The sequence below is a fragment of the Teleopsis dalmanni genome, chromosome 2 (genome assembly GCF_002237135.1).
Source record: "Teleopsis dalmanni isolate 2A chromosome 2, ASM223713v2, whole genome shotgun sequence".
Lineage (NCBI taxonomy): Eukaryota > Metazoa > Arthropoda > Insecta > Diptera > Diopsidae > Teleopsis > Teleopsis dalmanni.
The window spans coordinates 187,206,374-187,230,773 of NC_051847.1; the positions used below are offsets into that span (position 1 = coordinate 187,206,374).

A 24,400-nucleotide genomic window follows, 5' to 3' on the forward strand; every position below is an offset into this window, starting at 1 on the left:
TTATTACGTATAAACTGGACATTAATGCACAATGGTCGGTCTTCATTTCCGGAATTTGCTTGTATACAAAATACCAACTTAAGCAGATTTGGTTATTAAAGAGATTACCTTGTTTTTGTCCTTTCACTCACAACGCATAAGGAATTGTTATTTTTAATTGGCATTTGCAGAGTGAAGCTCTCGTGCCAGAACTTGAGATTGTAAACCCGTCTCTATGGGATTGTTAAGTGAATTAATTCAAATATTATTTAGCTCTACTTCAGTTTGTAATAATATGAGAAATATGAGAAAAGAGCATAATATATATTTTAAATAATATAATCTAATATTTATATGGTCACATATATAAAAATCAATTAATAAAAAAAAATAAAACTTATTAAAAGTAGAAAAGGAAAGTATTAAATTTATAGTAAGAGTATATGTACCGAACATATTTCATCCAAATATAATTGATTCGTAAATCAGTTTTCAATTCTAGATATATACAGTTGGAGGCATAGTGTACAAAAATTTAAACCTTAGGCTAAAGGAAATCATGATAACTTAGAAGGGGATAAAGTTCTAAACTCTTAACTCTTAGAAAAGTAAATATAAATTACGATATATATTATTATAGTAATAAATAAAACATAATAAACCAAATTAAAAATATATTGATTATCTGAAATGTAAAGGTAGGTGGATTAAACCATCAAGTTGCCACGCATACCCTGTCCTTTGCGGTAACAGTTAGGGGCATAGTTACTACGGTAAGAGGTTTATTGAGGGCTACGTGTGTTTTTATTGGGTGAGTTCGTTAGTAATCAATAAAGTATCAGAGTCTCATTGCTTTAAAACTTTTATGAGGTTAATCTGGTTTCTACCACTTCTGACGGTTTTTAGATAAAAGGTAACAATAAAGTATATAAACATCTGCAGTATATTTTTAAATTTATTGAAAAATTTTATGGATTCTAATATGTACTAAGCTTTTTTCGGCATTTTTTATCTCTTTCCTGGGTTAACAGTCTAATTTGGGTGACTAGCGTTATCGGTCTTTATACGACTACATTTAAACTTAGAATACCTATAAACTAGGACTGAAATTGTTGGGGTAGTTTAAGTTAAATAAGGTTGGAGTGGAAACCTTATAAACCAAAGTTTACTTAAGTACACATAATTGGTTGTTGTGATATGACAGATGAGCAACCGTTCATACGCTGGACTTGAAGAATCACCTCAAAGGTGGAGATGATACCATACAAACAGCGTTCCTGTAAAGAAGCAATTCATCCATTTATGCAGAAGGAAACCAAGTAGTTCAATCTATTAATTTTACTATATTCCTAATTTTAAAGGCTTACTGCTCTATGAGGTCGATTGGGAAAGAATATTTTAAATTTCTAGTAGCTGATAATGGATACTGATAGATAAGATAGAGGTGGAGCATGCCTTTCTAATATCTCAGTGTGGGCCAGGTGAGCCTTGTGACCTTACATGTATTTTTACTGAGTTGGTTTGTCCAAGAAGATTGTGGAATACATGTCAGAAACCTTATAGCTCAGAATTAATTCTATTATATATCTGCCTGAAAGATGCTGTAATGGGCAGGAAGTCAAAGCGATATGCTAAGATTTGTTAAAAAAGATTTTAGGACCAATTCTGTAGGTGAGTTTAAAATCGTCAGTATAAATTTCAATTATATTTGCAGGGTCTGCTCTATCTAGGGTTTATTAATATCTGCTTGGTATGAAAGAGCCAAACTCAGCTGGGGCAACGTCCCTATAAAAATTGTCAAGCTTTTTCTTTGCTTTAACTATATGTTTTCATTAGATACTTTATTAATATAATATTAATAATTGTTATATAATGTTATTGTGTACATATATTCACTTTCAAAACGAGTATATATGGGGTCTGATCAAATAATAATAAGAATTTTGAAAAATGAAAGGGTGGAAAAATGAAACAGATTCTGTTAGATGTAATTCTGCTTAGTTCGATCTTAAAGAAATCGGAAATCCCTACAGCTAATATGAAGCAACTTTTAGGTTGCTTCATATTAGAAATCGAATAAACAGGAAATGATTGGCCATACATTTTTTTTTCAAAAGTGGTTTAGCTGCTTATCCAACGGTTTGTGAAACATAACATTACCGGAATGTATATATCTTTCCTAATCCTTATATAATCTTTAGATATGGTACACTCTGATACTTTCATCTATATTGCAAACTCATTAAGTCACTTAACGAACAACGTTTTGCAATATTAGTTGATATAAAAGTGAAATCGAGCAGAGCAAAGTCAAGACTATATCTAAGCAGACGATCTAATATTATGTTTCTCAAACCAGAAACTACGATGACATAAGTATCTGATGTTATAGGGCGACTGATTGAAAATGGATGGAATAATCATTTACATGAAATTAACACTTTTTAGAAGCATTAAGCAGTCCTGTTACTTTTTGATTATACTTGGTGAATTATATAAATGTATGAATGAAGCATATCTGTTTAATTTATATTAAAGAAATTAGAGTGAAATATTTTAAAAGCAATTAAAGTCACGTATGTATATAAGAGATTTAACATTCATTTATCAGTATCAATATACTTCCTTCAATGTATTTGTGACCATTTCTTAGTTTAATTCCTTTTGATAAAATTCAATTTATATTCAGATCCTTCTCGAATGGACAAAATTTTATTTCAACTAATTTGTTTATTTGCCAAATAAAGTTGTTATACTTTTGTTTATTTTCAAAGTATCAAATAAACATAACCTTTGAGCTCAGTTGTCTTTTATGCTTTTTGCAGTTTATTAAAACTTTGTCTCTAGAGTACAAATGTCCTTGTAGAGCAAATTTTGGGAAAAAAATTCCTTTTACTCTTGTTCAAAAATAGTTCCAGAGTTTATGCATTGCTGAAAACAAATGAATTGAATTGGTATTTTGTAGTATTCATATTTTCATAAAAGTTTTTCTATTGCCTTCCATTGAGTTTTTAATAAAACAAATTTAGTTCGCAATTTAGTCCTGCAGTAGAAACTGCAGGATATAAACATTCAGGGTGCAGTCCGCATTGTCAAAACAAATATCTTCATTGTGAAAATAAAATTTAAATTAAAATTTTTTTATTATTGGGAAAAATTCTTATTTTTTCTTTAGAGTTCAGTATTTGATGCAAATAAAATTAAGTAAAATAGAAAATAAATTTTTATTTCCATTGAATTAGTCGTGACGACCCCTACAATATGGTGTTATATATATATATATATAACAACCATAATTTCAGTATAATTACAGTAAAATGCATACTAAAGTTGAATATTCAATTAAAGTTCTAAATAAAATTTGTAAAATAATTTTGACTTCTTCATTTGTTCACTAAACATCAGAACCAAAAGAACATAAAACTTTATTTTTATATTTGTATCAAATACGTTCTAATTACAACAGATATTGCTTATTCTTAAAAACAAAGATTAGGTTAAGTTTATCAGGGTTTTTCAGAACAAAGATGCACTCAAATTTGCCCAATATGTTTACAAAAATATTCTTTTAAGGAACTTTCCTTTGAAATATCAAAATGAAATCTAACGTCTGAGTTTTTTATTAACCTGCAACCTTTATTTTTAATATCTTCTCTTAACCATACCAACTCATTTATAACATCATTTAATTTTTAGGCTACTATTGAATATATTGTTCTGATAACATCTATCCATGTATCGAAAAGCCATACATTTTTGAATAAGATATCTGTCTATTCATCGGTAAGTTTAATATCAGTATTGGATTTCTGGCAAATATCGGATAGACGAATTGACCAAAAATGCCACATGAGTTTCAATTACAGCGATGACACTGGGATATTAGGTTAAGCATTGTTCATACGTAGACTAAAAGGACACCTACAACGAACGCAGTAGTTAGTGTGTAAGCGACGTTAAAAGACACAACTCCACCATTCATTCAACGAAAAAATACCATAAATTTGGCTACGTCTCTTATTTTACAGGATGGCAACTCTGTTAGATCGGTAACAAAAGGGGTCTTAAGAATTTTTAACCTTCTACTGGTCATAAATGGGCATGGCTTCCGATTTTTGTCAAATTTCAGTCAAATAAGTTTTGAGGTCGGACAGGAATTTTCATCAGCAAAAAAGATACAATATCCAGTGTGTAAGGTAGGATATTAAACTTTTAGGTACTCCTAACAACAACTGCTGTTGTAGCTATAGATCAGTGAAAGAAAAATTGCACTTAAATACTCTGTCAGTGTTCGGCAATTGCCAGAAACCATAATCCATTTTAGAACTTCGCTTGAACCAGTTTATTTTTGAAAATACTAGTATTACTTCATGTATTCGACGAGTTATAAAGACTTTGATCATAATCTGTTTGTATTTAACTGTTAACTGATAATTACTATGCCAAAAATGAGCGCGATCTGTCAGACAGTTCGTTTACGGCAGCTGTTGAAACCAGTTCACCTCAGTAGGGCGTTGCGAAAAAAACAATGGAAAAAAATATTGAACAAAGAGTTTGCATCAAATTTTGTGTTTCGAACGAAATTTCGTGTGCAGAATCGTTGCGAATGCTACAAAAGGCTTATGGGGAATCAGTTTTATCGAAAACTCAAGTTTATGAGTGGTACAAAGCCTTCCAGGACGGTCGTACGACCGTCGAAGACATTTCGCAACGCACTACTGAGGTGAACTGGTTTCAACAGCTGCCGTAAACGAACTGTCTGACAGATCGAGCTCATTTTTGGCATAGTAATTAAGGACAGTGCTGCCAAACTACATAAACTTAAAATATCGAAAAATATACACGCGCGAATTTTAAATGAGAATTTCCGAAAACTTTTCAGTCTTAATGTATTAACCGAAATCCCTTAAATTAGCGTGCTCCATGGATTCATTTTCAGAGCTATTTCTTACGAGACTGACATTAATAACTATCTTCTATTTTTCTTCTAATTAGTTGTTGATGGTATAACTTCAACCATCTTATTCATGCATTCACGGTTATAAAGACTGTGATCATCATGTCTTTGTTTTTAACAGCTCGATATTTCAGCAAGAGTTAACAGTTATTATAAATTTATATCCTTTGTACACCTATCATCGAATTCGGTAGGGAAGTTTGACAACTAAAAGCACTTTTTTTATAAAAATCTAATCAAAAGCATTAAGATTAAGGGCTTAAAATATATCCTCATGGTTCTGCAGTGAACTGATATCATTAGTTTCGATATAAGGTTAAAAACTTTACTATGTATATAGGTAAAGTCAACATTTCTAATATTAATTACATAGTTTTGAATAGAAAAATGCAAATGATGAAATCATTTCATCATTTACAATTTCAAATAAAAATACATATAATTAAATATACATAATCTTTATATTTTTAACAATTTTGATACATGAATGTATATCAGTATAAATATACATATTCAAGAAATATTTTAATTGGTAGAACAAGTTGTTCCAGCTAACTGCGATGCTGCAGTTGAAATAGCCATAGTCAAAGATTCCATTGTGAAGCCCTTCATTAAATTATCATAATATGGTACCAGATAGGCAGCATAGATATTATCAGCATCCGCTTGAATTTGTTCAGCAAGCATTAAAACGAATTCACGTTCAACGCGATTGACAAAATTATTTAAGGAAGTACTCCACATATTATTCCAGTTATCAGTAATAACATCGCCTACCCAGAATTGCATATTAAAGTTTTCTACAGCCAAGCCATTGGTTGTAGCTTCCAAAGCAAAATCACCAAGCATACGGAAGTCCTTTATCTTCCAGTTTAATACACCATCACCTTGAGCTTGAACTGAGAAACCGGCTAAATTAGCCCAGGCACTCACTTGGTACTCACTGAGCAGTTGTACTTCGTTTACAATCGTATCGAAATAAAAACGATCAGTGCTTGGATTGTATATGAATTTCAAGCCCTCATAACTATTTAAACCTTTTACCACCATATATGACAAGTTTCCTGTAACTCTGTTAAGTAAGTAAGGTGTGTTAAAAACAGTTTGGTTTCGTTAAATAAATTAGTTTTTATTACCTGTGATAATCAGTGGTGAAGTTGAAAGGAACATAGTCTAAAGTTAATGGTGCTAGTGGTGGTATATTCCAAGGCTCAAAACCGCATGGCATAATTTCTTGAAAATCAGTTAAGAAATTCTTTAAAGCTGTTATCAAATCATTAGCGCTGGTTGTAGAGTTGATGGTTCCCTGATTTATAAGGAAAGCTAGAAAGATATGTTCACATTTAATATAAAAATATTATTTGTTAAATTTTTTTTTGAGAAATTTTCTTTTCTACTTACATGCACCATTTACATTGACTGTGCAGGCTAATAAGCCTACCAAAAAAGTTACGAGAACGATCGTCTTCATTGTTTTGAACTTCTTTGACTCACTAATGTTTGTAAACTGAAATAATTACTACAATTCTCTACTGCATTTTATATAAAATTATTTGTGTAGTAAAACTTATCTGCTGAATAAAGTAAATGTTTATGACGTCGATTTGGTTATATTCAAATAATTCATCATTATGATGAATTACTCTAAAATTTAATTCCAAACGTAAACTCTTTAATATTAGCTTATGGAAGACATGAATCATATGTGTGCGTACTTCCTATATTTTCCAAAAAACCCAAATTTTAATTTTGATTGAACGAATATGGCTGTGTGTAGATTTAGCAAATTGAAAAAATTTAGTTAAGAGTAAATTGAGGGACTAAGAACTATAGATTGTTGTAAGATAGTCTTCTCTGGCATTATACTCTTGATCTCTTTCAAAATAAAATGATTTAACATCGGGAAGATAATACACTAATGGATCTATTTTTTCTTAAATTTAAATAGATTTTAACTAACAGTCTGAAATATTAAAAATTACTACTTACTTTGACTTTTAAAAGAATGGATTTTTACAGAAATATTATAATTTACTGATTCTTATAGTTTTTCTTTCTTTGCCTTTTTAAATTGCTGTGTATTTTACAACATATATTGTATACATTTAAGTAGAGTTGAGATTTAGATTTTTTTAAGCAACGTATGAGAACAAGAAGTAATCATGTAACTATTAATATAATATATTTAAAAAAAAAAAACAAATTTGCAACAAAAACAAAGCTGTCTTGTGTATATAGGGAATTATTATAGGGAATTATACACCCATAATTCATTTGATTTTTAGCATAATTATTAATATAAAACGTAGTATATCAAGTTAGAAGTAAGTCTATTTTTAAAGTTTGATTTAATTAGTTTATTATATTATGCAGATTTTTTTTTGGTGCAGGAGTTAACATAATTGCTATTATAATATATTAACTCGTAACTGGATAAAGAGTTATTATCACTAAAAACAATATTAATTTATTATTTATTTATTATCCATTAACTAGTAAAAAATGACAAAAAAAAACCATATTAAAATAAATACGGTATCAGCAGGAGGTTAACCTCGCTACATTTATAAGACTGGTAATATTATTATCATTACTGTTGAACTCTGATTACCGTAATATCCATGCCTCCCTCTTTTGATGTGCTATTATATATTTGAATAGCAATTAAATATAACTAAATTCCATTATTATTTATTCCTTATATAAATATAATATATGTATCCTAAGGCATTATGTGAAATAGTCTCTAATATTATCTGTTAATAATAATGACTAATAATAAATTATAGTGAATACAGATAGTGATAGTTCAATATTGAAGTGATAGGAATATATGATCAGGTTAGGTTACGTTGGAGTGGTAGTCTTGTGCACTAAAGGGTGTTGTTTGTATACCAGACACAAACAGGATATCCAAGATATCCCGAAAAAGAAAAGAATTTGTTTGAAAAGGGCCATAAAAATGCGCCAAACATTTTTGATATTCTACTGGTCAATGATAGGCATTGATACTTAAGCTATAGCTAATTCAGTTTTCTATTGCTGTGTATAGCTACAACCAGAACAAAAATTTTTACTAGTAAAACCAAGACAGATAGTTTCTTTATCTAAAATGCAATAACAAGTTAACATTGATACAGTAGAAATGAGGATGTTCTAGTATATATAGAATTAATGCGAAACTTATTTGTATAACATAAAAAAGTTAAATAATTTTTGGAAATGCAAGAAAAATTTAAATTGAATAAAAAAATATTTTTAAAAAATATTTCTAAAATAAATTTCTAAAAAACATATTATATTAGTATTAAAATAGTTGTACTAAATAGCAGCGGTATAGCGAGAAGTGGAAAAGAGGGTCTATCATGCTCTAGGTGCTACTCGCAAAAAGCTGTGAAATGGTCCTGAAGATAAGTAACATTCTATATAGTATTTTATAGTGATATATATTTTTTGGGTGCGGTAAAAACCTATAGTTGTAATATCTCTTATCATGCCTGTCCTGCAGAAGCTTGGACAATTACCAACAGTGATGAGAAGGCGTTAGGAGCATTCGGGAGAAAAATTCTTCGGAAGATCTATGGTCCCTTACACTTTGGCTACGAGTATCGAATTAGATGGAACGATGAGCATAAAAATTCAGCGGCTACGCTGGTTTGGTCAAGTGGCAAAAGAAAGAAACTGCTCCGGCTGACTGTTGAAGCGTACCCGCAGGCGGAAAACCCCGTAGAGAACGCCGCAACTAAAGTGAAAGGACAAGGAGAAACACTCCGGGCAGCTAGGTACACAACGGCATCAGAAAGTAACTAATAGGGCTGACTGCGGAAGCTACGCGATGCGGACGACCCACGTCTGTAATGGCCAACTAAAGATAAAGGAAAGGAAAAACCTACAACTGCCCGAAGGGCAGTTATGTACACAACGTTATTGTTAAAGATTTAAATAAATTTTTTAATTAATTAATTTTATAATTAATGTACACATATTTCCAAGAAATAAAAGTTTTTATATATATTAATATATATCAAAGAAAGATAAATTATTTGTAGTAACGAATACAATTTTTTTGAATATAAACAGTTAAGCTTTTGCTATCATAGCAACATTTATTTTACAGAAATTTATGATATATCGATGGGATTTTACTGGGTATTACATTTAATAACGTGTTTTGATTTCCCGATAATTAATTTTTCTTTTCCATGAAATAAAGATTAAAAAAAGTGTATTTAAACAAAAGTCACTTCATATACATATATTATTTAAAGATTATCAATAGTTTGTCCATATTATACGCATCCAATTTTGGATTTTCTTTGTCATTTTTAAATGAATCGATGAAATTGGCAATTTACCAAATTGTTATCATTTTAAAAAATCCAGTTCTATATGCATTCATATCATGGGAATATTTCTCATTTTTAATTGTTCTTTTTTTTTTTGATAGGAATTGACAATTTTATCGGCATTGTTACTCATATGTTACGTTGAGCACCTGTTCAAGTTGTGATATTTATATATATCTATTTTATTTTATTTTGTTCCATTTTATTTTTATACTATCATATGAGTCAACATATGACCAAAAATATAACTAATTATTTATGTATTACAGCGTGCCTCTTATCAAATTAGTCATTTGACTGACATCTATTAACTGATCAGAAGACTTCGTGTCGTACATGTAAAATAAAATAGAAATCTTGTGATCTAGTATGATGTAAGTAGTATTAGAGAAAAGTTGAGTGAATACTGGGAAATATTTTTAAATGAAATTAGATAATGAAATTTAAAATATATTAAGTACTAGTTATAACAGAAATAAGTGACTAAGACAAGTTAAATAGCTCGAGAATCCACTTAACAGAGTCCAGTAATTTTTAACGTGATTTCCTGCCTTCAAGGCTTAACACCACGGTGTTCAAAAACACACGTATTAATACAAAGCGTCAATCAACGTCCCATTGGAATAGCCACCTCTATTCTGCCGGTACCAGTGAAGATATTCATGTAAGTCATATCTTCCACCTTGGTGAAATGCAAGGCCTATCTAAACCTCTGCTACAATCTGGATTGTAGCACCCGGTGGTGACCTAACCGCGGGAGTATTCTTTTCCCCTCTCCGCAGGGAAAATCCACATAACAGCAAGAGTTTATACTAACAGACAGATTAATAATTCTGCAGACTACCAGATAGACTAAATGAAGAGGGACAGACTTAGGTAATATTGTGTCTATAAAAAAGAAAACATTCGGAGATTAAACCTCTTTGACTACAAGAAATTGATAGTTAACATCTTATAAATAAGTAGAGAAAATTTCAATATTGAGACAGAGAGTAGTAGGAGGAATTTTGTTCAAGTAATTAGTGGTGAGAGTTTAGATAAAGTCGCTTAATATCTAGAAGTATTAAGAAGTTGAGAGTAGTTGAAATATATATAGGAACTATTTCAAAATAAGCAGGATTTTTTTAATTAAGTATATGTTATTATGTCATCTGTTTGTAGTTACATGTGTCCTTACACTCAACCATACTCTGGACTCGCCTGAGTTAGTATAGTGTGACTTTAATCTTTTTGAAAAATGCATTAATTCAAGAAAAAAAGTGCCTTGTGGATATCGAAGGACTATCAATTCAAATGCAATTACCTCGATATTAATCGATGGTATTCTGTTGTCTTGCTTATTTTGGACTCCATATATTAAAAGACACTCGAAGTCTCATGAATAGTTTATGATCAAAATTTATTACTGTAATAAGAATATAAATTTCTGTTGATAAATTTTTAAGAATTGTTTAAAAAACTCAATTAGTAACAGTTTATTACAACTAATTTAATAAACTTAATAAGATGATAATGGGGCAGAGTTTGGGACATATATGATTTTAAACAGCTAGGTCATAACACTAAAATATAACATCCATAGGCTTAAGGTTTACTGACAGAGTTATTTCAGTTAAGTGCGGATGAATTGTCTACTGCCATTTTTTCATTTATTTTATGGAGTATATTTCCAATATCTGGAAGTCTACTTTACAGAAGTTACAAACATTGCAATAGTTTACTTGATATTCTATATAAAATTCAATTTAAATTATTTCTCCTGATAAGACATTTTCATATGACTTGTGACTGCTGTCTTTATTAATTAAATCTTATCAATTCATCATCTATTCAGTTATTATTAAAGCTTTGTGATCGATGAAGTAAAAGCCTATTCTATAGTTCAAAGAAAACTATTACATCATGACCTAAATTTATTTTACAATATTGGTTTATTCTTTCCATAAAAATAAATTAGCTACAATACTATACATGTCCTTCATATAATAGCTTATCAAATCATATGTCTCATCATTTTAGTCCTTTTCAGAGTTCAGGATAATTAACAATCTTAAATCTTAAATTACTTTATCATTAGTTTAGAAAAACGTAAGTATATTGAAGGAATCCTATTAAATTTAAGCCAAAATTTTCATCCGTAAAACTAAAATAAAATCAAATATATACACATTATGCAAATAAATTTTATTTCAACATAATTCAATATCTGTATTAATAACTGATATATAAACTCTTATATATACATAATATACAGGATTGTTCTTTGTTAACAACATTTCAAATAAAACAAAATGATGCGCTTAAATTATTGACTTGGAGTGCAAGGCATCTCCTCCAATTGCATTGTAAGACCTACCAAGGTTTCAAGGAACTCGGTCATAGAAAGATTACCAATTTGACTATTTAAAAGAGGTAAAACATATTCAGAGTACATATCAGATATATATGTTTGATATTGTTGGATCCATAAGAGACCATATTCGCGTTGGAAGCGATTTACAAAATTATTGACATCATTGTTCCAATAATTGTTCCAATCGCTGTTATGAATATCACCAAGTAGAACTTGCAAATTAAAGTTAGTCATCTCCAAGCCATTAGAGCTGGTTGTTTCAAGTTTATAACTACCAACTGTACGAAGATCAACATATTCCCAGTTAACAACTCCTTCACCATCATAATTTATTGGAAAGCCAGCAATGGAAACTGAAGCATTTAAAGTGTATTCAGCCAAAACTTGTATATTGCGATACAATACATCGAAATTAAGTAACTCAGTTGTAGTATTGTATGATAAATCCAAGACAATCCAATCATTTAAGCCTTCAATATACACATTGGAGAAGGAACCCGTTAAGCTGCGGTAAATTAATGTATATCAATTAGATTTTTATATTTAAAAACAAATTCCGAAATATATACCTGTAGTCATCTCCAGTTAAATTATAAGCATAATGATCGACTGTGTACGGTGCTAGTGGTGGTAAATTCCATGGAGCAAATCCACATGGCATTATTCTCTTGAAGGCTGCTATGTATTTCTTGGCAATATCAGCTACATTCAAGTAATCGAAAGGATTGAGACTAGGAGATGAATTAGTTGCTGAAGTATACAATTTTATTTATTTTATGTAAGTAATTGCATAATATTATTTAATTTACATGCGCCATTTGCTGATATGGCCAAAAGGGCAAAAATAGCTAGTAAAACCGTAGCCTTCATTTTTCCGTCCAATTTGTTTTGTAGACTTTTGAACACTAAAAACTTGATATCATGCCGGCTGTCTTTTATATTTTTTTGTATTTACAATTAATTACCATTTTTGTTTGTTATTGTTTGGAAAAGTCAAAAATATCTAATCTAATTAATGAATATATTCATTTATCATCAAGAAATGTTATTATCAAAAGCAGGATCAATTATAACCAAATCAGTTGTTTTTTATTATTACCTTTTTTATTAAAAATAGTAAAAAAGTTGTCAGTATACATATATAAACATTTAATATTATTTTAATATAATACTATTTAATATCATATTTAAATATCGCATGGAAGATTTCTTTAATAAAACGTATTTAACTTAAATGGAAAATTTTGAGGGAAACATTTTTAAAACCCCTCCCATTGACTTGATTTTCATATCCACAAATAAAATCTACAAACTGAACTAAGAAGTACTGATTCCTAAAGATATATACAGATGCAAATGGCATTGGATCCGACATACATATACTTCATTGATTTATTGAAAACATTGCATGATAGTCGCTTGGACAAAATGCTCAAGGGTGTTGTCATTGTCTAGCTCGTAGACTTCAATTTATTTTGAAGAAGATTTATAGGTAAATAATCAAACAAAGTTATCTTCTATATTTTTAAATAAAAAAGTGATAAAAAAACGATCACTCTATCTAGATCAAGTGCAATATCTCACTACATCGACATTTTAGAAAGCGCACCCAGTCCATCACGGCCTATTGCATTTTGTCAGCCTGTAGTTTAAGGGATACCCACAAGGACTATACCCACATGGACTATATTACTGAAGTAATATACTTGCGAAATTATTTCAAAATAAGAAGATGTGGAGTTCTTATATTCCAGTAATATACTTGTGAAATTATATCAAAATAAGAAGATGTGGAGTTCTTATACTCCAGTTCCATGAAGAGAAAGAAAAGTAAAAAAAGAGAGGGAGAGAAGTATTTCAGAAAATAATAATAGTTTTTCTTTTAATTCTATTTTGGTAGCAATTTTAGTTATGAATTTCTTTAAAATAATAAAAATTACATTATTAAATTTTAAAGATTGATTTCTTAAGTGTCAGTAAAGATTTACCAGTAAAGAAACATGCGATAATTATAGAAGTCAGTTTGGGTAGTGAAATATGTATCTGTGAACTTTGTGTGTGAAAATATGCATAACCGTGAGTTTGTAGGCTTACATTATTTCTTAGAGAATAATGGAGTAATAATAATAAATCATTAGTTTCATAAAGCCTCTCGATCATTTTTATATAAGAGACTGACAAATAAATCGTAGATAAAGTAGTTGCAGCCAGTACAACTTTAATTAGAACGTTTGCCTTAATTTAAAAATATTTCAAAGAAAATATATCCGAGAGTAACATAGATTTCAATCAAGTTTTCTCAATGGAACGTCTTAAAGTATTGCATTCCTCAGAACAAATTTCCGATAGCATGTCGGAATATCGCTGACAATATCTCGAGAATAACTTGATGTATATTCATTTAGAGTTTCTTGGCGTATACTAGAGTCTAGAGTTTACGTACTTTTGCTTAGACATTCTCATTAGCGTAAATCTAAAAAAAAACGTACAGTGTGAACAAGTCGCGAGATGTTGATGTTTCATTAATATCGGTGAAACAGTCACGATTTGGAAATGGGTAACCTTATATTATTAGTTATGTTGACATCTGCACAATATAATAAATAAAAAAAATTAAACTTCTATATTCATTTAAATATTTATTAAATATCTAAAATTTAACATTTAACTTCATCTAATTCCATAGTAAGACCAACTAATATTTCGAGAAGTTCGGTCATACTAAGTTCAGCAAGAGCAGGATTTAAACTTGGAAGCACATATTTTGCAAAGGCAGTTGGAATATAAGATTGTGCTTCTTCAGTCCATAAAAGTACGTATTTACGTAACCAACGGTTGACAAAGTTATTCACTTCATTATTCCAATAATTATTCCAGTTATTGGCTTGCACATCCCCCAGCAATACTTGCATTTTAAAATCGGTAATTTCTAAGCCAACTTGATTATCATTAATAGATTGGAAAGTGAAACCAGCGATTGCACGTGAATCAGTGAACTTCCAGTTGAGGACACCTTCTCCGACATACGTAAAAGGCATATTAGCAATAGTTACTGTAGCATTGATTTTATATTCTGCAAGAATTTGAAGATTACTATGAAAAACATCGTACTTATATTGTTGAGTGGTTGTGTTATAAGAAGTTTGAAGTGTTTGCCAATCATTTATGCCTTCAACATAGAGATTTGAGAGAGATCCAACAAGACTAAATGAAAAAATCAATAATGTATATTATATACATACAATTTGAATATATATTATACCTGTAATCATCACCACTGTAATCAAAATCCCAATGATCAACGGTATATGGAGCTAAAATCGGTACATTCCAGGGGGCATATCCGCAGGGCATTATACGCTTAAAGGCTTGCATGTACTTATGAAATATATCACCAAAATTTAAATAATCAAATGGATTAAGATCTGGCGAGGAATTAAGCGCTAATAAAATTTAAGAATTTATTTTTTTATTTATTAATGATAACAAAATTTTTTTTTATTACTTGAGCCATTTGCTGACACAGCAAAAATGCCAATAATTGCGAATATAATTGCTGCCTTCATTTTTTACTTCAATAACTTTGGTTTTCTTTTGAAGACTAAACATAATGAGTTGTATGAGGTCTTTTTTATACTTTTTTGAGTTTTTTTAGAAATAAATATATTTTATCAAATTTATATATTATATATAATTACCTTTTTATATATCCTATGTTGGTAAGCAAGCAAATTGGCTAACTTGTCATTTAATATTCACGTAATAATCTTATCTAGTGCAGGATAAATTAATATTAAATTTTAAGTATTTTTAAAGTTTTGGGTCTTTAATTTGTTAAAAAAATGTTATATGTCTTAATTTTGAAGTATACATATCAACAATATTACTATTTTGTGCATTCCTTTCTGCCGTCTAGAGAATATAATAAATATTATATATATCACAATACATTTTTTTTCAAAGTTAATCATTTTAAATAATTATGTTATTTTTATTAATATTTTGTTAAAATTTATATAAATTTTTTGACCTCGATTTGGTTATAAATAAATTTTTATTGATCTAATGCATTAAGATCTATTACACACCTAACTCTATAATAAGATATCTTTAAAATTATACTATATATCTAGAGGTCAGAAAATATGCATTTGGAATTAGCTAAACCAAACCATGTCATATGCCATATAAAATGTATTCAGTATATATTAAATATGATATTATATATTCTTCTTGAATTCAACTTGCGTTGATATGATGTTAGTTAATGTTAATAGATTATACTTGATAATACACCGAAATACAGAATCGTTTAGCAGGTATTGTTTTTGTGAAGTGACATTTAGACACCTGTGAATTAATCTATCAATTAACGCAATTTTTTGAAAATTTTTCTGTAAAGATTTTACTATGAGTAGCCTTTATTAATTACTTATATTTATATATCTATCCGAAATTAATGTTCATTAAAAAAGTCAAGATAGTGAAAAAGTCATTTGTCTAATCGGATAAGTTAATAATAATTTTAGTCTTACAAGCAAATATAACGATACTGCATAAAATACATAATATTGGGGTAACTCGGACTGTGTATAATGAGTTAAGATCTTGGGAACTTGTGAGCAGAGAATGGCGTAAGTACTGCTGGGTTAACTGCAACTTTTTCAGGTTGTATATAGAAATCCATGCATAAAATGTGCACACTCATTTTAGAACTTGTTAAAGTAGTTCCAGAAACTCAGAGATAAAAGAATAACGAAACCCAATTTTTTTTTATTATTTAACCGAAAAATGATTATTTATGGTATGTTACTTGAACTGAACAGTGATACGAAAAAATTTGAATTTGCTGCAGTTTAAAAATCTAAGCCTATACGTGTAGGCGGAGAACGTGAACTGAACATGTGGTTCAGAGTATCGCATCACTGAACTGAGCCATTCCAGAAATTTAAGCGTTTCATAATCCTTCTTTTCTGTGCTAAAAGTATCTCGTTAATCTTAATGCATGTTATACAAGTTTTTATGTTAAAAGGTAATTCTTGTTTTATATTTTAAGTACATATATTAATACTTTTTTGAATTTTCTTTTTTAAATTTCCTTAAAGTAAGATGTCACTTACCTTTAAATACAAGCCAACCTTATTTTATTAAAATACCTATATGAAAGTTTATATATGAACTTATATGTAGGTTCAGACAAAAATCCATTTTATAATGTCTGTAGAATAATGTCACGTAGAATATCAAATATGGAACTACTTCAACGAACAAATCAAGAATTTATCAACAAAGAAGTCAAGCGTCGGAAATATAATTGCCTTTGCCACACTTTGCGAAAACCGTACGAAGAAATATGTAACGCAAATCTTCCATGGAAACTCAAGGCAACACACACAGAGGAAGATCTGGAGAAGAACGATAATAAATGAAACCGGCAAATCTTTAAATCAATTACGTTTTATTGCTGGGGATAGAAATAGTTGGACATTCTGTGCTCCTGATGGGATATATCTAATAATAATATATGAAGGTTATTAGACCTCAAAATATTATTTATTATGTGTTTCAGACTCAAGTCCATAAGTATATATCACAAATTAGTTTTAATAACAATATATTTATTTACAATAATTTACAGAATGTTTTAATTTATTTAAATTTCTTTAAACATTTTTCTATAGTCTTTTTTTTTTTGATGCATATTATCCACTTAACATTTAACTTGATCTAACTCCATGGTAAGACCAACCAAAATTTCAAGAAATTGGTCCATACTGAGATCAGCCAATTGACGATTTACAGCTGGAAGTAAATAGTTATTAATTATATTACCCATATTAGCTTGTGCTTCTTCGGTCCATAAGAACACATATTTGCGCAACCAACGATTGACAAAGTTATTCACTTCATTATTCCAATAGTTATTCCAGTTATTAGCTTGAACATCCCCAAGTATAACCTGGTTTCTGAAATTAGTCATTTCTATACCATTTTGGTTGATCCCATTAGTTTGGAAGGTGTAACCACCAATTGAACGGACATCAGTAAATTTCCAGTTCAGAACACCCTCACCGGCATAGGTAAATGGCATATTAGCAATGGTGGCTGTAGCATTTACAGTGTATTCAGAAAGAATTTGCAATTTGCGATGTAAAACATCGTAATTAAATTCTTGAGTGGTGGTATTGTATGAGAAGTCAAGCAATTGCCAATCATTCAGACCTTCAACATACAAATTGGAGAAAGAACCAACAAGGCTAAATAGAATAATAAATAATTTGTTATATATACTCACAAGTGTAGAGAAATTTAGTTTTACCTGTAACCATCACCACTGTAATCATAATCCCAATTATCGACAGTGTATGGAGCAAGTGGTGGTAGATTCCAAGCGGCGTAACCACATGGCATAATACGCTGGAAAGCCTTCAAATAGGCTTTTAAAATGTCGGCATAATTGATATAGTCAAATGGATTTAGATCTGGTGTTGAGTCAAGCGCTAAAAATTTAATATTTAGTATTTATTTTTACTAATTAGTAAAATAATTTTTTTTTACCGGCGCCATTGACGTTGGCGGAAATAGCCAGAACGCCTAAAAGAGCTAATAAAATTGTTGCTTTCATTTTTCCGCTAAAAGAACGATTAGTGCGCTTTCGTTCGAGTTGGAAACTAAAGTAATTAATGGTAGGCATTCTTTTTATATACTTTTTAAAATTTATTTAATTTGTTTATAAGTGATCGATTAAAAAAGTATAACTTATTTTCATAAAAAGTAGTAATTATTATCTTATCTAATTTACAATATATAATATTTTTGGATAAATTTTCTTGGCTATTATTTTTGCTTGAAGTGAGTCACATTGTCGATTATTTTCTTCTTGATTAAAATTTGTTAATTTTTTTTTATATTATTAATAACATAAATAATTATACAATATTAATGGCGCCAATTTTTTGTTATTGTTTACCAATTTGTCATATAAACAATTTTTGTTTAAGTAAAAGACTTTATAAATTTAAATATTTTGCAGAGAAATTATTTTTTAATAAGAACGTAAAGTATTTTTTAATTCAAAAACTTATAGTTATTAATAGTTTGAATTAATTAGTATCAAATTTTTATCGATTTGAGGTTTTTTTTTCTGTAATTGAAATTTAAATTTATGATTCATTAATGGTAATTTTTATATTTGTGTTTTGTTGCATTGGATTATTACTAATTTCCTATATGCTTATTTTTACATAACAAACTTTAAAAATAAATCAATGTATAATTCACATTTTATATATATAGCACAAGAATGTTTTAACAATCCCTTGGTACATTTAAAATCAAATAAAACTACTAATATTTCAACATCGTCTTGGATGTAGTCTTGGCAGAGGCATTGGACCAAGATGCCGGAATAACTTGAGTTATTCAAGATAGCTCGAGTGATCTCGATTACGCCGACAACTTATGTCTGCTGGCACACAGATATAATGACATGTCTCGCAACCTAAATCGTTTGATAATTACGGCAAACAGAGCGGGACTTAAAATCAATGTTACCGAAGCAAAAGCTATGCGCATTAATACTAACGTCCAAGATCCTTTTATTATAAACAACTGCTGTCTTGAGGATGTAAACTCTACATCTACATTCTGCTATCTTGAAAGCATCATATTAACAAATGGTGGATCCAGTGCTGACATTGAGAACCGTATCAAGAAGGCAAAATAAGCATTTGATCGCTAAAATAAAGTCTAAAGATCATCTCAGCTAACGCGCCGAACTATAATACGAACTCCAACATTAAATCTTGCCTGCTATATGAATGTCAATCCTGGAATACTACAATGCACTACAAGTTTTTGTAAATCAGTCATTACGCAAAATTGTTAAAATATTCTGGCCAAATACAATTTCAAATGAACGATTATGATCTTTAACTGAACAAACACTTATAAGAACCGAAATTAAAAAACGCAAATGGGAATGGTTCGGTCACACTTTGTGTAGACCGACTGATGTCACCATAAGAATAGCGATTGAGTGGAACGCGTTGGGTAGCAGAAGAAGGGGCAGACTTGCTCACACCTGGAGAAGGCAAATTGACATGGAAATGTTACACATGCGGTAAAGCTGGAGAGAGTTGAAGCTATTGGCCACTAATCGTACCGAGTGGAAGATATTTGTTGCGGCTCTATGCTCCTACTAGGAGTTAAAGGATTAAATAATATCTAGTAATATTCATAGGATAATCCTTGCTGATATTGAATTTGTTCCCAATTTTAAAAATAAAGTTTCTTGATTTCCACTCTTAATAGTAGACCTTATACCAACCAAACAATACTATATATATTGCTGTCGTATCATCTCATTTTTTGAACACTGTTTTTTACTCTAATGGTAGATAGTGGCAGGTGCTATGTGAGGCAATCCTTATTTAGGATTTTAGAAATTTTTTTTAAAGGCATATAAAAGTTTTACAGTAGGTTTAATCATATTTAAGAGGTAAAAATAAGATTGATTTTCTAATCTAACCCCAAATGACCTTTTGACAGTTGATATCGCAGGCAATAGATAACCTATGATTATAAGATTTATGTCGACTTTATTATAGTATACCTCAATTAATACTTAATACTACATACAAGACTTGATAATATTGATAATTGGAGCTGATTTGCTGATAAAAATACATGAATATAATTCAATTCTAATTATTTAACTGTCCAAGTTTTGAGACTTCGGTTTATACAGATTTTTGTTTAAAGTGCAAATATAAGTATTTAGTTAAAATTGTGAAATTAACTATAGAAGTTAAATCAGCTAGGCAAGAACAACAATGCCATTCAGAGAAATGAGTAAGCTGAAGAAATCGTAGGGATACAGGAAGCGGATGTATAGGTAGAGAAGTGTAAGAACGAGTGGTAAGGTATCTAGAAAGATAAAAATTTGTATTCAGGGTTAGCGTATTCATGAACAGATTAAGAATTTTGAGCGGGTACCGACTATTGTAAGGTTAGGGAATATATGAGCAACATAACAATAAATTTCGTGAATAGATTCTCTCTTAATAGCTTCTCTCTTCACTATAGTCGTTATAAAGACTGGCTTATATAAAAATCTGGAAACACCTGATACCGCAAGATCATTATAAATAACTTGAGGCATTTTGCACAGTGACTCAGAGGTCTATTAAACCGTGTAACATTCATAATTGCTCAGCAATCTGTCATATTTGAATTTTATAAATAAGTAAAATAAAATATTTAAATTTTAATACTTCATTTATTGATTTAAAAATAAATATTTAATTGGATTTGTTAATTTACTATTACATTAATTTTTACTTAAACGAATTTAATTTTGTGGGCATTGAACTTCATCCAATTCCATGGTGAGACCAACCATAGCTTCCAATAATTCAGTCATTGAAAGATCGGCAATTTGACGATTAAGAGCAGTCAAGACATAGTTCTTGTACAAATCGACGAAGTATGATTGTGATTGTTGAACATATAAGAGCACGTATTCACGTTGGAACTTGTTGACGAAGTTGTTTATTTGATTGTCCCAGAAATTATTCCAGTTGCTAGTTTGGACATCACCAAGTAAGACTTGCATATCAAAATCAACAATCTCTAAGCCATTTTGGTTGTTGTTGTTATTATTTTGGAAGGTGTAGCTGCCAATGGTACGTAAATCAGTATATTTCCAGTTGAGTACACCTTCACCGGCATAGGTGAGTGGGAAACCAGCAATATAAGCGGTAGCATTAATACTGTATTCAGATAATAATTGAATATAGTTATGTACCACATCAAAATTGAATACTTGAGTTGTTGCATTGTAGCCAAAATCTAATATTGTCCACTTGTTTAAACCATCAACATAAAGGTTGTCGAAGGAGCCAACAAGGCTGAAAATAAAAATGTTTTTGCAGTTAATATGCAAGATCGCTTAAAATATAACATTTTATTTCTCTTACCTGTAGTCATCACCGGTTAAATTGTAAGCATAATGATCCATTGTGTATGGAGCTAGTGCTGGTAAATCCCAAGCAGCATAACCGCATGGCATAATACGTTGGAAAGCTGTCACATATTTCTTGGCAATATCTCCAAAGTTCAAATAGTCATAAGGATTGAGGCTTTGTGCAGAGTTCAAAGCTAAGAAAAAATATTTTTTATTAATTAATAATTACCAATATTTTATGTATAATTTGTACGTACTAGCACCATTAGCTGAAATACCTAAAAGGCCAACTAGTGCCAAAATAATTGTTGCTTTCATGGTTGCTAATTCTTTTTGCTTCAACTAACTTTCACTTAAGTATTGAAACTGAAGTAAAGTGTAGAATTTTTCTCCATTTTTATACTATTTTCTGCACTTTTAATAGTTAAAAATTTTTATCAAGTTTTATTAACTAAAATCACGGTGCTTTCCCTTGCCCCAACATTAAAATATCTAATCGATATAATGGATTGATTTGGGCTTCTTGTGATAATTTTTTTAAATTTTCAGGATTACTTACATGTGTAGTTCTCATGTACATAAACGCTGCGAAAACAGTAAAAGATATCAATACACAATTATCAGGGCTTAAGACTTCTAAATGAATAGATATCAATTACCGGGTGCCGATAAAATGATATTTCAAAACAGCTGTTATTGCTTTATCAAAAATAAATAAGTAAACAGTTTTGTTATACTAAATTCATTTATTAAAAATTAATCTAATTAATCATTTATGTTGTGTTTATAATGTGACAGGTCGATTATGGTATATGTGTGTAGTGTTCTTACATGTTCTTAATTATTTAATAATTATGTGTAAGTTCAAGTTCAATAAAAATATAAATAATTGATATGGGTGTTTTGTTTTGAAATTTTAAATATTTTAAATTTTATAGGAAATAATTAAATTAAATCTATTTTCATTTAAGTAAGGATTTATTCGTAAGACCGGCAGTCTAAAAAAAGAAAGTTGTTCCAATATCACGAAAAATGGCTTTCGTTAATTGTTTCGCTATAATAGAATTAGCGAAATAAAATACATTTAGAAGATAACTGCAGACCTGTGAATATGTAATGTGGAAGTGATCAGTTACCTTGTATTTTTTTTCAGAATAGAGTTCCTTATTTATTTTAATACTTAACTGAAAGTAAATCTAATGATCTATTTTTATAAAGGTCTTTAATCAAATTAGCATTTGTTTGAATAAGTTCAAATAAATACGGGAAGTTAAGACTCTACAATATTTTTCGATAATCAGATTATTTCAAGATAATTTTTACGATATTTGTAGTATGAATTATTCCATTTCTCAGTCTGTGATGCGATTATTAATACATTTCTCCACGAACTGCACGTCGCTTACCGCTACGCCATTAACCATTTGAATCTTCTGAATGTTTTCTAGATTAAGAACGTTCGATCCCATTAAAGTCTATGCGTGTTCAGTTACTGATTAAAAACTCAAAACATTTCTTTATTATCTAATACCTTAAATATACCATATAACGCTGCCTATAAATTTACTTTAAAAATAAAATAAATAATAAGAGCCCCCTATATAATATTTTCACCTCATAGTGTCTTATATGGTATATATTATTATCCGATGTAATAGTTTGTTAATATTCTAGTCCCTGTTAGGTAAGTACCATCTGTGAGGTGAGTCGCAATCTGTAATCTGCTTAATTGGGTGAAGATCTGACTTAACAATGAGTAAAATGAATTGAATGAATTACATTAAAAATGGATGTCATTATTGAATGTCGTTTGATAATTGTTGCTTCAATATTATAGATGGAGTTTTTTATAAACTATACTGGTAGTTTGAGCAAAAATATGGTCTTAACTTTTTTGCCACAAATCTTAATTACTAGAAAAGTTGCTTGTTAATACTATAGATGTAATCTGGCATATGCAGAGTCTTATAAAATATTTATTACTATAAAATTATGGTGCTTCCATTGCACTTAATAATTAATCAACTTTAAATTCTGTGGAAGTGTACACTTATCATATATTTTCAATTACAAGGACTTAAGGATCATAAGGACTAAGATTATACAGCTTTCATATTCAATTTTTATTAAATTTTATTACAATTGTTATTAGACAAATTAATATAAAAATTTAAAAATTTATTAGGTTGAAGTACAGCTAACAGCATTTAATTCCATAGTACCATTAACTAAGAATGCTAATAATTCCTCCATAGTGAAACCGGCTAACAAACGATTCATAGTGGGTGTAACAACATCACCATAGTATTTATTTACAAGCGGCTGCAACTCTTGAGAGAGCATTTTTAGAGTTTCACTAGACCAATAGTTATTGAAGTTATTCACAGGTATATCCCATAAATCATTCCAGCTTTCATTAATTATATCACCAAACAAAAAATTATATTTTGTGTTTGCTATACCAACACCATTTTGTATTATTTGACTGGACACCAAATCGAAGCTGCCAATTACACGTAAATTCAAAAAGTTCCAGTTAAGTACTCCACTTCCTTTCAAGTTTAATGGTATTGCACCAAGTTCAATCAAAGCGTCTATAAAATATTCTCCAAGGAGCTGCATGTTTGTAAAAATAGCATCATAGCTGAAGTGATTTGTTGTTGTATTATATTCAAATTCAATTAAAGTGAAATCATTTAAACCAGTAAAGATGAGATTAGAGAGATTACCATTGAGTCTAAAAATAAAAATGTTTATAATAATATAATGAATACATATAATTTTAATAGATTTTACTC

The 24,400-nt window shown here is 29.6% G+C and overlaps 6 protein-coding genes across 6 annotated transcripts; all 6 read right to left on the reverse strand.

Annotated features, from left to right (window-relative positions):
- Positions 1 to 5,420: 5,420 nt before the first annotated feature.
- LOC119685425 lies at positions 5,421 to 6,432 on the reverse strand. Its single transcript, XM_038099694.1, has 3 exons — positions 6,338 to 6,432; positions 6,073 to 6,259; positions 5,421 to 6,008 (listed from the first exon to the last, which is right to left on the reverse strand). The coding sequence occupies exons 1-3, from the start codon at positions 6,405 to 6,407 to the stop codon at positions 5,462 to 5,464; spliced, it is 804 nt and encodes a 267-aa protein (XP_037955622.1). The 5' UTR covers positions 6,408 to 6,432; the 3' UTR covers positions 5,421 to 5,461.
- A 5,088-nt stretch (positions 6,433 to 11,520) lies between these two features.
- Positions 11,521 to 12,528, reverse strand: LOC119685631. The gene is made up of 3 exons (XM_038099975.1): positions 12,445 to 12,528; positions 12,205 to 12,385; positions 11,521 to 12,140 (listed from the first exon to the last, which is right to left on the reverse strand). Exons 1-3 carry the CDS (start codon positions 12,503 to 12,505, stop codon positions 11,588 to 11,590), a joined length of 795 nt encoding a protein of 264 aa, XP_037955903.1. The 5' UTR covers positions 12,506 to 12,528; the 3' UTR covers positions 11,521 to 11,587.
- Positions 12,529 to 14,289: 1,761 nt separating this feature from the next.
- Positions 14,290 to 15,229, reverse strand: LOC119684061. The gene is made up of 3 exons (XM_038098007.1): positions 15,141 to 15,229; positions 14,898 to 15,078; positions 14,290 to 14,839 (listed from the first exon to the last, which is right to left on the reverse strand). The coding sequence occupies exons 1-3, from the start codon at positions 15,199 to 15,201 to the stop codon at positions 14,293 to 14,295; spliced, it is 789 nt and encodes a 262-aa protein (XP_037953935.1). The 5' UTR covers positions 15,202 to 15,229; the 3' UTR covers positions 14,290 to 14,292.
- A 2,066-nt stretch (positions 15,230 to 17,295) lies between these two features.
- Positions 17,296 to 18,316, reverse strand: LOC119682769. The gene is made up of 3 exons (XM_038096274.1): positions 18,194 to 18,316; positions 17,955 to 18,135; positions 17,296 to 17,892 (listed from the first exon to the last, which is right to left on the reverse strand). Exons 1-3 carry the CDS (start codon positions 18,258 to 18,260, stop codon positions 17,346 to 17,348), a joined length of 795 nt encoding a protein of 264 aa, XP_037952202.1. The 5' UTR covers positions 18,261 to 18,316; the 3' UTR covers positions 17,296 to 17,345.
- A 2,627-nt stretch (positions 18,317 to 20,943) lies between these two features.
- On the reverse strand, positions 20,944 to 21,979 carry LOC119682896. The gene is made up of 3 exons (XM_038096434.1): positions 21,860 to 21,979; positions 21,616 to 21,796; positions 20,944 to 21,546 (listed from the first exon to the last, which is right to left on the reverse strand). The coding sequence occupies exons 1-3, from the start codon at positions 21,918 to 21,920 to the stop codon at positions 20,988 to 20,990; spliced, it is 801 nt and encodes a 266-aa protein (XP_037952362.1). The 5' UTR covers positions 21,921 to 21,979; the 3' UTR covers positions 20,944 to 20,987.
- Positions 21,980 to 23,752: 1,773 nt separating this feature from the next.
- On the reverse strand, positions 23,753 to 24,339 carry LOC119686198 (the record flags this gene model as incomplete). The annotated part of the gene is given in 1 exon segment (XM_038100702.1): positions 23,753 to 24,339. A coding segment is annotated over 1 exon segment (556 nt), but the record flags the coding sequence as incomplete, so codon positions are not given.
- Between the last annotated feature and the right edge of the window lie 61 nt (positions 24,340 to 24,400).

Bases quoted from the DNA above. Each gene is read 5' to 3' on its own strand.
- LOC119685425 (XM_038099694.1), bottom strand. From the start codon at position 6,407: ATGAAGACGATCGTTCTCGTAACTTTTTTGGTAGGCTTATTAGCCTGC. The intron at 6,260-6,337 runs GTAAGTAGAAAA...ATATCTTTCTAG, and splicing joins AGTCAATGTAAATGGTGCAT to CTTTCCTTATAAATCAGGGA. The intron at 6,009-6,072 runs GTAATAAAAACT...CTTACTTAACAG, and splicing joins TTCACCACTGATTATCACAG to AGTTACAGGAAACTTGTCAT.
- LOC119685631 (XM_038099975.1), bottom strand. From the start codon at position 12,505: ATGAAGGCTACGGTTTTACTAGCTATTTTTGCCCTTTTGGCCATATCA. The intron at 12,386-12,444 runs GTAAATTAAATA...TGTATACTTCAG, and splicing joins CATATCAGCAAATGGCGCAT to CAACTAATTCATCTCCTAGT. The intron at 12,141-12,204 runs GTATATATTTCG...AATTTACCGCAG, and splicing joins TTAACTGGAGATGACTACAG to CTTAACGGGTTCCTTCTCCA.
- LOC119684061 (XM_038098007.1), bottom strand. From the start codon at position 15,201: ATGAAGGCAGCAATTATATTCGCAATTATTGGCATTTTTGCTGTGTCA. The intron at 15,079-15,140 runs GTAATAAAAAAA...AAATTTTATTAG, and splicing joins TGTGTCAGCAAATGGCTCAA to CGCTTAATTCCTCGCCAGAT. The intron at 14,840-14,897 runs GTATAATATATA...TTTTTCATTTAG, and splicing joins TACAGTGGTGATGATTACAG to TCTTGTTGGATCTCTCTCAA.
- LOC119682769 (XM_038096274.1), bottom strand. From the start codon at position 18,260: ATGAAAGCAACAATTTTATTAGCTCTTTTAGGCGTTCTGGCTATTTCC. The intron at 18,136-18,193 runs GTAAAAAAAAAT...TTAAATTTTTAG, and splicing joins CGCCAACGTCAATGGCGCCG to CGCTTGACTCAACACCAGAT. The intron at 17,893-17,954 runs GTAAAACTAAAT...TATTCTATTTAG, and splicing joins TACAGTGGTGATGGTTACAG to CCTTGTTGGTTCTTTCTCCA.
- LOC119682896 (XM_038096434.1), bottom strand. From the start codon at position 21,920: ATGAAAGCAACAATTATTTTGGCACTAGTTGGCCTTTTAGGTATTTCA. The intron at 21,797-21,859 runs GTACGTACAAAT...ATTTTTTCTTAG, and splicing joins TATTTCAGCTAATGGTGCTA to CTTTGAACTCTGCACAAAGC. The intron at 21,547-21,615 runs GTAAGAGAAATA...TTTTATTTTCAG, and splicing joins TTAACCGGTGATGACTACAG to CCTTGTTGGCTCCTTCGACA.